This window comes from Hylaeus volcanicus, chromosome 4, assembly GCF_026283585.1.
Source record: "Hylaeus volcanicus isolate JK05 chromosome 4, UHH_iyHylVolc1.0_haploid, whole genome shotgun sequence".
Lineage (NCBI taxonomy): Eukaryota > Metazoa > Arthropoda > Insecta > Hymenoptera > Colletidae > Hylaeus > Hylaeus volcanicus.
This window is the reverse complement of record NC_071979.1, coordinates 16,775,266-16,790,000: the sequence shown is the minus strand read 5'-3', so window position 1 is coordinate 16,790,000 and position 14,735 is coordinate 16,775,266. Positions and strand designations below refer to the sequence as shown.

The following is a 14,735-nucleotide window of genomic DNA, read 5'->3' as shown; positions in this document are numbered from 1 at the left end:
ATTCGTTACGATGACTCCACGCCAACGTCGTTTAAATTATAAACTCGAGCGTGCATCTCGCAAAACTACGTAAAAGTCGACCTACTTTTCATCCAATGAGACTTTATCTCGACAGACACAATCGATTTACGTGTCTTCGCGATATAAACCCCCTCGACGGGTGTTGTACATTATGTAACGTTTTCTGATACCACTGCGTGATATCTAACGTGGCATCGTGCTTGGTATGTCACTGGGTATTAACAGTAAGAAAGAATTTCGAGATGTAGGACATAGTCATCTTCGAACGTCAGGCTTAGGAAGAAGGAATTCGATACTGATCCAGTTCGGTTCGATTGTTCAAAGTATTTATAGTATTGGCAGACCCAGCGATACAGCTTGAGGTTCCAGAATTACACAATGCTCTTCTAGAGCAGTGCTTAGAGTTTATCGCAACGTAATATAAAGCTCGAAGCTCGCGAGAACAAAATCGAAGGATATTATTATTTTAATAGGGTATTTTCAAAATTTGTGAAACACTAGCAAAAGTCTAATCCTTTTGTGTTAATTCTTGCGACCTCAAAACTATATTCATGTCACAAATGCTTGTCCAAGGACCACAGAATATTAATTGACCGGTTAGTCGAATAAGGTGGAGTGTGTTTCGAATGGCGTTCAATCGGTAACCAGAACCTCGTGTACGATCTTATTAAAGTGCTTCAGTCCATCCTCGCACTTCTTAGGAAAGTATCCCTTTGTCCTGGCTATCGCTTTGGCTTTATCGAATAATATCCTATGTTCCGTAGCCTTTTGGTGGAAACATAGAGCCCGAGTCCCAAAGGACACCTCGAAGCCTCTGTAGCGATCTTCAAGTGTCTGAAATTAATATTGGAGTGCACGAAAGGAACAGGAAGGGAACTTGCGTTTCATCCTCTTGCAGAAACAGTTGAGCTCATTACTAAAGCTTCCTAAGTAGATCCAGAGATACAGAGTGTAATTTATTACGTGGGAAACACTTGGAAATTGGATTCAGTTCTGCAAAACAAGGAAAGAAGTTGATGTACTGTTTATCATGGCCAAGGCAGGTTAAACAACAGTAGATGCGGGATAAACGATAACAATATAAGTCTTTATACAAAAAGATAACTTACTACTGTTATTATTACATAAATAGATAGTCAGCCGTAATCCATCGTAGCCCTCTGCTAACGGAGTTACATCCTAGAAGATGGCGCGAGGAGCAAATCGACCAAAGAACTCGCGTATGTTCCAGGTCTCTTCTCATCGATGCACAGTACATAGAAACAATTTTTTTCGATCGCCTCGCTTAGCTAGGAAAATGTCATACCAGACAGAGTAGCTCGCCGCGCTCTTGAACTCGCGCTTTAAGTTTTTCTTTCTTTTCTATCACGCGTCATTCATTTTTCTGTTTTAACGTTCGTCCTTTTTTTTTTGTTTATGTTCTGACAGCTGACGGTATCGGTGGCGGTGTCGGCGGCGGAGTGATCGGCGGCGTCGGCGACGACGAGAGGGAGGAACGAGCTACCCCAGAACTCGAGAGCGGTACCGGCACCTTGTGCCGCGGAGGAGGCGGCAGCTACCGTCAGTATCCTCCTGATCTACTGGCCTTCTCCGGCGGTCGTGGCGCATCGCCAACTAGTCAGGCGTCCACAGCACCGGACAACACGCGTCTTCCGAGTCAGCACGCAACGCCAACCACGGCAGCGTACGGCTCACCCTCTAACCAATTTCCAGCCGCATTCAAGACCCTGCCCCACAACCGTAGCATCACGCCGTACAGTGTCTCGAGCTCCACGATCGCGCCAGTGATGCCTCGTCATGGATACGTCACGATACCACGAAGACCAAGAGCACCCAGCTGGAGCAGCGGACCGCCCACCTCGCCTACGGACGGATTGGAGCCAGTCTACGACAATCTGGGTCTGCGCACCACCGCGGATGGCAGTTCGGTCCTTTCGCTGAACAAGAGTCCCGAACCGTTGTCCTCCATCAGGAGTCGACCCCTGCCGGGAACGCCTAGTTCTCACTACGGCACGATACAACGAAGTACCCCCAACATTTTGACCAGCAGCCCTTTGGATAGAGCTGCACCCGAGGGCGCCGCCGAGTGGCCCACCAAGCTCGCCGACGAGTCCACGGACAGCAATCACGTCCTCGGCCAGCAGCAGCAATCAGGCAGCAACACTCTCGGTAGAAAAGTGCCGCCCAGGCCGCCCCCCAAGCCCAAGAAGAAGTCCACGAACGGGCCATTGTACGAGGACGAGGGCGAGGACGGCACGGAGGTATGATCAGCGCGCGTCGCTCGACGCACTTGAGGCCGCCAGATCGTAGCTGTGTCGAAGAGAAGAGACGCATGACCGCAGTCACAATAAACCGGTAGTGCCTTTCAAGAAGAGACAACCCAACCGCGGGTCGATGTATGATTCGAGCGCGTTTGTTCGCCCTGTCGAAAGTGCTGACGAACGAGGGGTGAGAAGAAGCTTCCACAATGCGGACACGGAGTCCGCATCCGGCGGTGCAAGTTGGCTCGAACCCGCTGACTGGCCGGGAGGAAAACTTTTCGGACGCCTTCGCCGGTCGTTCGTTCCTTTCGTTCCCGTTTCTTCTCCCTCTTTTCGTTTTTTCCCCCCTTTTTTTATAATTTATTTCTTTGCGCGCTGTGCCGTGACTTGCTCGCGACATCAAACTATTCGAGTGACTTCTCCATGCGCGAAGGTATCGAACTCGAGGGGATCTTCCGCGAGAAACTCGACGACCAGGTGAAACGTTGCGAGTATACTTGTGCTGTTGTTGTTGTTTTTTTTTTTTTTATAGTTGATAACTTGAAATTTGACAACGGATGTAGAGATCGCACGAAGTACGCGAACTAGTATTAAGGATAGCGTCCCGACAAGGACGTCTTATTTATTGACGTGCTTGCGCATGCCTAACGAAGATCACGTCGAAGCCAACTGGACACTGTGGAAAGAAGCGATGGCGTGATCTGGTACCTCCTAAGCTTATTTCCTACTTTTAGTTTTTATTTGAACTTTTACACTCGGCCCGCGCGTACAGCGGAACCTCGATTATTGCGCGAAAGCTCCGTTCGTTGCAATGCTTTGGGGAATGAAAATTTGAGAGAGGTCAGAGGAAAATTGGTAGCAACCATGATCACCATAAGTGGAGTCATCGTCCTCTGAGATGAGTGTCTTCTGTATTATCACAGTTCATCTGTGCAGGCTGTTTAGAAGCATCCTTCTCAGAGGTCAACGACAGCGGAAACATACCTTGACTCTGATTATTGGTTGAATCTAGATCATTGCAAGGATTCTGAGTCCCATTTTTCCGCAACAATTTAGGTTCTACTTTATCAAATGGGAATAATTTTTATCGCGACGCTTGAAGTTTATCGGTCTTTTATCCTCGCGTCCTTCTGAACAACGACGTTTTATTTTCCTTTTTTACCGATAGTTTTACCGTTAGGTCGTCTTTTTTGTTTAACGTAATCGCGTATCGCGCTGGTACATGGCCGCGTCGAACAAGTTGTAACAATCGTTGTAACGACATTGTAATTTGAGAATAATCGATGAACCGTGGAAAATGCATGGTTTGTCGCGGTGAAAGCGAATTGAACGGTGATTACAAACTATTGCTAGCGAATGTACAATGGCGAAAGAGGTTTAAGGATCATAGAAATATCAATTAGCTGAGGAACAGAGGCACGTAGTGAGCAAGCTGAATGAATCGAAAGATTGGCCTACATTCGCTAGTGAATCGAGTTTGATATAATGCGAATGTAAACATTCACTAGGTCTAGTTTACATTCACTGGCCATCCGCTTTCACCGTGATGGAGACGTTAGTGTAATTATTTCTAGTAAGTTTAAAGAGTACGCATGTAAAGGATATCCCCCGATCGTATTCGTTCTTAATGGTAACGAGTTTTGCGAGAAAGCTCATGGAAACTATCAAACGTGAGAACACGTTCCGAGGCTTTCGATGATCGCGATGGCGTTTCATTTTGTCGCGCCTAGCACACAATTAACGTTACACTCCGCATTCAAATGTATTTTACCGAATAATATCTCGTCCCTTGGAACACAAGGGCAACGTATTCGTTTCGACGAAAAGGGATCTCAACGTTTGGGCGAATTGCCGAGTTTATTGTAAAAAGAAACCTATGTCGTGCAGCTTGTACATACTGTGTATTATATCTAAGGTATAGTTCGACTTCTGATAACTCGATCGGAGTGGTCTTTCGCGTAACCACACGTCAGTGGTTTTATATTGAGAAAGAGACACGAAAGCATGGCAACGAAGCGAGGCTAGAGACGATTGTAGCCAACGATGCGAACCAACAGCTGGCTGGTTCATAGCAGCGAGGACGGCCATTGTATACGTAACATATAGGTACAATTTCATCGCGATTTTAACGGGTAATGCGATCCATGTGTAATTGACGAATCGAGTTCGAGCGGACTCGTACCATCGACGGATCAACGCCGCGCGTTCCAAGAGGCGTCACTGGTTAAAGCGATTAATTTTAAATCGAATCATTTTTTTTTTTTTATTTTAGTTTAAACTTCGATCGACAGGTGGCATAGTACCCCCAAACGAATTTCTGAAGTTTCGATTATATATTCTTTGCGCGGTTATTGGTTTTTCAGGCAGGGATTTTTGTAACGTCGTTCGGTGATCGATCTCGCTGAAATTTTTCGATCGGAAAGCAAACATGTTCGAGCGACGCAATTTCACCGAGTAGATAGCAACGACGGAAGGATCATTCTTCACCCGCGGAATTTATCGTCCGTAAGCCACGAACTTGTTATACTTTCGTTGCGTTTTATCCCGAGCTTAACGTTGCATTCCCGCCTTTAGCTGGGATTTTGAGATCGATCGTCTACAACTTGTTGCGAGCGGGACCCTCGTACCGTAACACGATATCAGACCAGTCGTATATTACAAATACACATCTGTCTTTCGTTTTATTTTGAGCAAAATTATTGGAGGATTGCGCGTATCAACAATTTTATTCCAATTGTACTGTCTAATGAATACTGTCATTTTGAGATTTAGGTAAGGCAGGCGTTATTAAATTACATGTACATCCTTCATTGGTTAAAATTCAATCGATGCACTGAGTTTGGTCTTCTGCGCTTTCTTTTTCGTTGATGAAAATCTGACGTGTCGAGATTTATCTTACTTTTTTTTCTTAGTGCAACGACACTTCCTCCTGCAACTGACTAAACAGGAGACACAAATCCTTCCACTATGTTGCTCACTCTGAATAGAGAAACAGTTCGAGAGAAAACATACCATTTTTCCAAACAACTCGCGAGCAACGGCGATACCAATCGGTAGCAGCAACAGTTCACCGAAACAGGTCGATTCGTTAACGACGAGTTGTCTTCCCCGACCATCGTAACACACCTAACAGTATTACGCATGAAACTCGAGGACGATGATGCGGTGCTGGTGAGGGGATGCGGAGAAATCGCGACGCAGTCGTGCAACTTCGTTTCCCAGCTTGCACTCGATTATCTAGTGTTAATTATAAAAAGAGTGAAAAAGGAGACGTACAACAAACAGTTTGTGGAGGACGGTTGAGTCTACGAAAAACAGGTGCCAATGGGTAGCCTTCTTCTCCTTCCACTCGTTCCTGAAATGGACAGAGGACTCCTAGGGAGGAAGAACGCTGCTCCTATCGAAAAGGGTTTGGAACCGAGGCTGCACGACTGATTGTCGTCGTGACTTATTTTAAGCGGCCTAGTAGAGTCGCGGCTCGTCCGATCTAATCGTTGTGCCGCGCCCTGTAAATACACGGACCTAATTGCACGCTGATTCACGACGTTGTTTATATGTAAATTGCGGCCACGTTTAAAGAGCAGCGCGGCACGACCGATTGGTACGGCGCCACGAGTATATTTTTGTAATTTTGTATTTTGACGGGTTCTCCAGCAACTTCCAGCCCCACTAGCCGCGAGGGGAAGATGACTCGTCCTCGTACCACTCAAAGATGGGCAAGATTATTATCTACGTTACAATTTCAAATTACAAACGAAATTATAGACCAACAGCTGCGCATCCGTTACTGTTTGTTGAAAAGTAAAATTTGACTTACGCAATGACATATTTCAACAGCGAAGAGATCAGTCTTGTACCAAACTTGTTGTATACTGTAGACGTTAACCCTTTGCAGTTCAATTTCCTGATTTCGGTCCATTTTTATAGGACCGCAAGGGGTTCAAACCGTTTTTGCTTGACGCGTTATTCGAATAAAATTTTGCCCCATCTCTGGTACCACGGTATCAACGACACCGACCCCATCAGAGGGGAATTAACTAAATCCACACGGTTTCCGTGCGATACGAGCCGTAAACATAATTGAACGGTCGTTAAGACTACGCGACGCGTCGTTGTTGCGATCACCCCATAACTGGATGCCTCGTCGAGCTACGTCCTCGACGATGATTCCCCGATTCTCGTTACAACTCGTGGATGTACGCTTCGTGGAATTATGGTGCGCTCAAAATTGAGGAAAATTATGGATGATGTACGTTGCTTCTCTGGAAGTTAAGGTGCAGACTATGATGAGAGAGACCTTACTAAATTTTGCTGTCGTGGAGGAAAATTGAGACACGGGTAGCACGGGATTCGTCGCAGTTTATTGGTTTCATTACTGTTCTTTGCTCTGGATTACCACGATTTGTAGGAAGGCACCCTTGTGCTCGTGTGACTTTATGGTTGTAATACAAGTGCTTGCAGAAGGCTTTGGGGCGGTGGCTTTCTGACCTTGTTTTGAGGAAGATGAATTTTAAAATAAATGTGGATGTTGGACGTTCCTCCTCTTAAAGTTTTAGTACAGGCTATGATGGGCAAGAGTTCGTAAATTTTGCTGTCGTGAAGGAATACTGAAACACAGATAGCATGGAATTCATTGCAGTACAAGTGCAATTCTATTTAGATTAGCGTTATTTGAGCCGTTCACTGCACAAATCGATTAACTCCACCAGTTACATAAAAATTGTAACATTACTGAGGATTATTTTTTGGCTATTCTTTCTTATTAATTTTATATATCGTTAGAAAGCTACATGTGTATTTGTGCATTCTACAATATTTATTTGAATTTATATTATAAAGGGAATTTTAAAAAACAATATACATTATTTCATCGCATTTCTCAACTTTCTGTTATGGCGTTAATCGAATTGTGCAATGAATGGCAGATTTCTAGAATGATATCCTTATGTTCGTGTGAAATTATGGTTGCACAATACAAGTATGTGTAAAAGGTTTTAAAGCACCTTTTAGTTACCATTCAGACCTTGCCTAAAATGAAAGATGAAGTTTGAAAAGAAAGAGGGATGATGAAAGTTGTTTCCCTTGAAGTTTAGGTGCACGCGATTATGTGAAAGATGAACATAAATTTCGCCATCGTATAGAAAAATTGAGACAGATAGCACATGGTTGAGATAGAACAAAATTCATCGCGATACGTGAGCCTCGAACAAGCCAACTGATCAACCTCACAAATAAAAAGTAGAGAAAATCGATGCCATAAACATTGTTTTAATAGGCGAATACACATCAGCAATTATTACTGGATGGAGGACTAGTTGCGTGTACTATTAGGCGAACGGTATTTATCAAGGTATGCGCACGACGTGCCACCAGTCAGCGTGCAATTATTATCGCGAGATACTTTATGCGCGCACGAATATGCTGTTCGTCGTTTTAATGAGACTCTCCCTTTGACATCCCCGAACGCCAGCAATAACATAGTTTACGCTCATCCACGCTCAGAAGACGCGTCTGCGACATCAGACGATGGTTCGTAATCGATACACGCAGCCTACGATGCGCTTAGGTTCTCCGTTTAGGCTAGGCTTAGGCAGGCTGACGAGATACAGCATCGTATTTTGCAAATGACTGCATTTACGCCCGAAGTTATAACATGGATATACACTGGGCGACGCTAATCCATGTCTCGCAAGAGAAGGTCGTCAACTAGTGGCGTAATCGAGACACCTGCTCGAGGGAGATGGATCTTGGTTGACGACTTGGTCGAGGACTTTTTCTAAAGGGCAGGAGTTAGTGTACCACATTGTCCATTGTGTTTGTGACTAAGAAAAAAAAATAATATTTCGTCACTCTGCCACAACCTGGGTTCAATAAACATCAAGCCATCTCTTCTTTAACGACTCTGCGTATCTACCTGTCGGGCGTACATCCGCTTGAAGTCGTTACGACGGAAGTCAAACGGGGATCACAGTCTGTTGGAAGGGACACTTGGGGTTGGGGACGGGCAAAGCTTGTGTAATTGCAAGTGTCGGTGCGTCCACATTGGACATGTCTCGCTTAGTATTTTTAATGAGGCACACGTGACCTTCTGTGTCGAGATTTCTCGTTCGAACGCAACGGTAGATCGAATGGAAAAAGGTTGCGATTCGCGATGGAAGGACCACGGGCGTCGACGAGGACGTTAAAAACTGACATTGTTGACAGGATGGTGTTGTTGTGACAGAACTTGTTAACGATTGAAGTGTGGAATTACTAGGTATCGATGAAACGGAACGGAATGCTCGTGTCGCACTGTTAGCGGCAATTACGGCAGTCTTAAGGTACTATCACACTCTTTCAGAGATTGAGTAAGGACCAAGCTAGTAGACTGTTAAAGGGCTGCACACCCTTTCAGAAACCTTCGGTACAGTTTTGAAAGAAACTTTTTTATGAGTAACAAGTGATGGTTTTGGTACAAAGACCAGTATTACATTTCTGTTCTGTATCTGAACACGTTAGTATGGCTTACCTGGAAGGTCCGCAATCAACGAGGTTATTTAATTGAAAAATAAATTGATCGTGGTACAAATATTGGAAATTCGAGCAGTTGTCTTCGGTAGAAGCGCTGACGCAATAACTGCGAATACTGATAGGAGCAGAATTGGTAAAGCAGTTTTCCGTGCACGGAAAACGCGCGCGCATATTTTTTTAATAAAATGGCAAATTCGTACGTGATTTCTCTACGGGCACAATTGTAAAATCGTCGATCACGCGAAACACGTCGATAGATATGCAAAGTGGGCCACGTAACTGGAGGCGCTTCGATAACTCCGTAAATATTGATTTTAACAAAAATTGATTTCGACGAATATTGTACGGCTCGTAGGAAGTATTACGTATTCATGTAACGAACTCAAGGTTCCCCTTGTGTTATTAAACAGGAAACCATTTTTATCTGTAACAGAAGTCATAAATTGACATTCGATCGATCTGTATTTCATTTATTCTGTATCGAATTCACGTAACAATCGTTTTTACAATTTCATTTATTTCTTGCTTAACTTGTATTCTACTCTGTTGCATTCGGATGAAGATAATTATTGATAACTACAAAGTGTATAATAGGGGCAGTTTACAATGCATTAATTCGTACAAGACTCCGATTGAAAAACTATTGATTATGGCACGTTTATACAGTCGATATACTGTATAAACCGTTTGAATATTCATCACCTACATTTACATAGACATTGGCAATTCGTTGACGCATGATTGCAAAATATATAGGTCGCCTTATATAAATGTATGTTCTATATGGTGACTCGAATTTCAAACAGCTACTGGCTAACCTTACCTTATCGCTGTGACATAACCAACGTGTTACATATTTTATCCATTTTTTTACGTTCCCCAGTGCAATAAAAGCGTTTAGTAAATATTAATAAAATCCAAATATTTATGGATGTATCCAAAGCACTCCAGTAACCACCACGTAGATTCAAACTAGAAAATTGGACCAGAAGATGACCAACAACTCCGTTGCCAGAGGAAGTCGTACGCCATTATGAAATTCATTGCCAATGGTCAACTAACGATGTGCTTAAAAGCGTAAAAGCTGAATTATCCTTTCGTCCATTCCAATTTCAGAACACCATAGTAACACGATGATTACTGTTCTCGTCGAGCTTTCAACCTCGAGCTACGTTTACGAGCGACATGACAGTCGTAGATAACATTCCTTACTCTGACACCGAGATATTGGCGTAAAGTTCTCGACTGCATCTGCCAGCGTGCAGATGAAAGTACCGTCCAACACACCGATCCGGCCACAACCATCTGGACGTTACGCATGCATAATTAATCGAATTTAACGAAGAACCGGAACACGACGTGTTCCCCGAGGATTCCAATCATCTACACGATCTCTCAACGGTGCATTTATACGCTAGGGATCGCGCATCGTAGCGCATGAATTCCGCGATAATCGACGGTACGACAATTAAGGAGCCATTTCCTCCGTCTTGGACTATGCACTTTGTCCATCGAAACTATCTCGAAGTGAAGAGACGAGCAAAAAATAAACACGTATCGCGTCGATCGCATTCCACTAAAGACGATGGCAATCTTCGCGTTGTTTCCGTTGCAAGCGCATTTGCGTAATCATATTCTCACCGATTCTTTCATGTGTCGTACATCCTAATAACAGGAATCCATAATTAACCGATTAATCCTCGGAAATGAGAAGCAAGGAGACGAAATTCGCAACGCGGCGAGCGGAAAGTTGATTTATATTTAACGTCTCTAATAATTGAGCTTCACGACCCGAGGCCATGAATATTTAAGAATCTGATTTCCGAACATTAAACCTGTGCTACTAACGACCTTATTATTTACATAGAATTAAGCGTAACGCGTGTATCGGTTTGAACGTTGTTCCTTTGCGTACCACGCGAAACTTTAATGTACAATCTCGACGGTTGTTTAACCCTTTGAAGCATCTGATTACTAAATTCGTGCAGATATACGTCAAATCAAAATATAGTACCAACATTGACTTTTCCTCTTGAATTTGATAAGAATTGTTTATTTATAGAAGTACAATAATTTATGTTACAATTGACGTCTCCTCTTTTGGGTTTTGAGACCAATAGAAAGAGTAAATCATTGCGAATGAACCACGCAATTGTTCATAATACTAACATTCGACAGTGGGTGAACAAACTATTGTCTAGTTTAAGTAATGGTAAGATTTACTTTAAATGTATATTTTTATATTTCATTGTCTTTCTTCTCCAAGATTAATTTTAGTAATATTTTTAATATACCGTTTAGTGTTTAAAAGTGCGTTTGTAATGACTTATTCGACCAATAGATGAACGCTAATTCTATTAATTAATATCCGACATGGCTCGTCGAATTGTTCATGCGTCAAGGGGTTAATAGCGCCGAACCGTAGCCGCTTCTTCGAAGACTGACATTTTTTTGAGACCGAGACGACGTAATTTTCGGTTGAGGAGTTATTGATTCAAAGGAATTGCGTTGGTAATAAAACAATGACGAATTAAGCGAGTAACCTTCGAGAGACCACGCCCGATGCTCGTGCGAGAGAAGAATTTCCTAATTGATCTCTGCGAATTGCGATTGAGCGTCAAGTGACAAAGACGAGCGATCATTTCGCATATAACCGTGCCCCATACATGATTCTGACGACTGCGTTAACCTTTTACGGTCCATCTCTGGCCTCGTGGCTGCTCGAACTGAGAAAGTGCTCGTCGCGAAATCTATTGGCCACTGAAGGTAATCGAGGAGTTATCCTCACCTTGCCATCCTACTGTTATTTATGAATATCTGTACTACACGTTCTTTGTCTCTCAGATACTCTCTATTTGCCTCTTGCAACAAAAAAATGATGTAGAAGTGGAGTGGAACTGTATAGAATACTTCGGATAAGGCTGAATTTCTTTTCTAATGTTTCAGAGTATGTTTAAATGACAAAACAGTGTTTCAGTAAATTTTATAAAATGACCATTTCTTTTAAAAGAAAGAACGTCAGCCTAATATAACTAACGTATGTTTGAAATTTAAAAACTAACGACATACGAAAATTTTTAATCTTTGACACCCTTTGAGCGCCATATTCTTTGTTATCACCTGTCACGCGATGCGTAGAGTGGGAGAAGCTCTGCATAAGCTGTGGAGCTTACGTACGTTGGATGACACTGGTTTAGGAACACCTTGGACACACGTATAGGAGAGTATGGTCTAAAGCAATCTTCCATTTCCAGAGCTGTGTCGCTTCCAACTGCGACATGCGACCGCAAAGGGTTAATGCGTACGTATCTCAGCGACGGGAAATTTGTCGCGAAGCGTTTGTCGGTGATACGATAGTTGATTTGATGTAAAACGGTAGCTCGGATAGATCTGTAAAAATGTGCTTTCTTGAACGACGGCTCGAATCGTGTCCTAATCGTCGTTGAAACTGCCTAATTCATTCCATTTGCAAAAAAAAAAATTAAAAAAAGAAAAGAAAAACTTTCTCACCATTTTCCGCGTGTGTACTAACCGCATATAATATAATAGTACCGTGCAGAAACGCGAATCGTGTTCCTGACGACGTGTTGTGTTAGGCGAACGGTGTAGGACGTGTGTTTCTGTGGATCAGGCCGCGTCCAAGTTTCTCGTACTTGATGAATGTGTGTGTAGACGTTATGGGGCCGAGTCATGAATAAACGACGTTTCATTAACATATTTTCGTATCTCGTACAGCGTTCCGTTGTACAGGATAAGAACGCTTCGAAGTGTTTTTATCGTAATAGGGATTATTATAAATGTAAAGGAACTATGTTTGCGTGTCACGATCTAGCCGTAAGGAACCTCCTTAGGGAACGTAGCGTTCAGATTTTTTTCTTTCATAGACTCTAGATGATATAGGAACGTTAAGGATGGATAATCGACGTAAAACTTTGCGATCGTTGATCATGTCTTTTTATTTGTATTTCTTCTATTCTATATCTTATTATTCGTGTTATCATACTATTATCATCATTATTATCATTACTATTATTATTATGGCTATTTATATTTAATATTCCTATCGATTATTGGAATTATACCGTTGCGTTGTGCTGTTATTATCATTGCGATCGTTGTAATCACGATTATTTTTGTACGAAAGTTTTACCATGAAATATTGCAACTTGCCTTGTAACAGAATTCAGTTCCGTTCGGCGTGACGTTTCGGCCGACTATAATTTATACATGCCATGTCAATGTACTATCACTGTAAATATTATACATATTTTATAAATGAAATATTTAGCGTGACTGTAACATTACGAGAATGTACTGAAAGCACCACTCTGTACACTCCACTACGATGGTTAAATTTTAATAAATATTTCCCAACCCCATCGCTGTACCTTGATACACCCACATGTGATACTGTTAAGGTGAGGCCCAACTGCTCTAACGCATTCGTTCGCTCGTAAATTGTGCGTCTTCGGGCGGATTCTATAAAAAAAAGCGTTTCCCTAGCGTCGCTGCTGCGAAAATGAACGTTTCCATGAATTTTCAGAGAGCATTTTTATTGAGAAAATAGTCATAACATCAGCGTCTTTACAGTCTCTTAAAATATCATAAATATAATCCGTGTATATAGTATTATTTGGTTCCGACAAGTTTTAGTATCTTCTCTTCTTTGGTTACTTTCTTCAATTTTGACAGGGCACTCTCGCCATACTTTGTCACCAGTTCTTCGACGAAGTCGTCCTTCAACTTTTTCAGACATCTGAAAAGCAAATTAGTTTAATTGCGTCGTTCGTTTCATTTATTCAATACGCCATTGAAAGCCATTAGAGTATCAAATACAGAAATTGCTGTTTCACTCGGAACGGTATTCAATACTTCGAAAGCTGTGGCAGGTTATACAGGGTGGTATGTTTTCAATGGTGGGACAAAAGAAAAGTTCCAGAAAAGAATGAGTCCCTGTTTTAAGATCACAATTTGTGCAATTTTAAAATCCTTTGTTTTGTATATAATGTCAAGACTGTGGTGTTCAAACTGTACTTAGTATTACGCCAATTCAATTATCAAATTTAAATGCACCCATTCCAAATCAGGAACGATACAGGCTCCCTGTATATTGAACTCACGATATACTTCTTTCACCACCCGCTGCTTAATTCGCTTCTCTAAACCGCCTATATAGCCTATAATAGCCTAATTGCCTCGATCAATATATTTAATCATACATTACCTCCTATAAATAGAGTCGGTTCTGAACTTGCCGATGTCGAGACTAGGGGCGTGAGGCCGATGGATAATGAACGTATCCGGCAAGACAATGTACCTATATAAATCTTCAATTTATGGCATTGCGCTACAGGGTGGTCGTATTCTGTAATTTTATTAGATAGTGCATTTATAAAACGCCTCTTACTTGTAATCTAATACCGTCAGATGGGTTAAATAGGAAACTTTGTTCCATCCGAAACCGATGAACCTCGTGTCGTAACGAGGGGCCAATTTCGAGACCACTATGTACGGCTCAAAATCTGGTTCCCAAGAGACCTACGGTGACATTAAACTTCATTGTTTTACGATTTACATATGACCCGTTCATGGCACAAATCGATTAACTCCATAAAACAAAAAGTTGAGAAATGCGATGAAATATAAAAAGTTATGACTGTACGAAGTGCTTTGACACTTAAATTTAAGATTTTTCAAAAAGTGGAGTGAATCGATTTGTGCAGTGAACGGCTCATATGTGGCGACCGATGTATACACGTACTTCATACGGTTCCATTGTGTTTCGCCAATAACTGTAATTCGTGGCTGCGTGACCCTGCGTCCAAACGTGGTACCGGAAGGTGTACAGAACGCCACGCTTCAGGAACTTTAACACCTCGTCCTTGTTCGCGGGGAAAGTGAACCTGTAAAACGTTAGTGCAACAGGCTATTCGTTCATTTGAA

At 42.4% G+C, this 14,735-nt stretch overlaps 2 protein-coding genes across 8 annotated transcripts in view; one reads left to right on the top strand and one right to left on the bottom strand.

Moving 5' to 3' along the window:
• LOC128875610 (leucine-rich repeat-containing protein 24-like) overlaps nucleotides 1-5,092 on the top strand; it is a 312,453-nt gene extending 307,361 nt beyond the window's left edge. For all 5 annotated transcript variants that reach the window (XM_054121333.1, XM_054121335.1, XM_054121334.1 and 2 more), the window contains one exon: nucleotides 1,450-5,092. In XM_054121333.1, the coding sequence (XP_053977308.1) occupies nucleotides 1,450-2,288 (839 nt within the window). In that variant the 3' untranslated portion in view covers nucleotides 2,289-5,092. The remainder of the gene's footprint in view (nucleotides 1-1,449) is intronic.
• An 8,218-nt stretch (nucleotides 5,093-13,310) lies between these two features.
• LOC128875611 (xylosyl- and glucuronyltransferase LARGE2-like) overlaps nucleotides 13,311-14,735 on the bottom strand; it is a 9,455-nt gene continuing 8,030 nt past the window's right edge. For 2 of the 3 annotated variants that reach the window (XM_054121338.1, XM_054121341.1), the window contains 4 exons: nucleotides 14,554-14,695; nucleotides 14,200-14,330; nucleotides 14,017-14,109; nucleotides 13,312-13,548 (listed from right to left, as the gene is read on the bottom strand). In XM_054121338.1, coding sequence (XP_053977313.1) covers nucleotides 13,422-13,548; nucleotides 14,017-14,109; nucleotides 14,200-14,330; nucleotides 14,554-14,695 — 493 coding nt within the window. In that variant the 3' untranslated portion in view covers nucleotides 13,312-13,421. Of the gene's footprint in view, nucleotides 13,549-14,016; nucleotides 14,110-14,199; nucleotides 14,331-14,553; nucleotides 14,696-14,735 lie in introns of all 3 variants that reach the window. The other variant, XM_054121339.1, reaches the window with a different exon arrangement.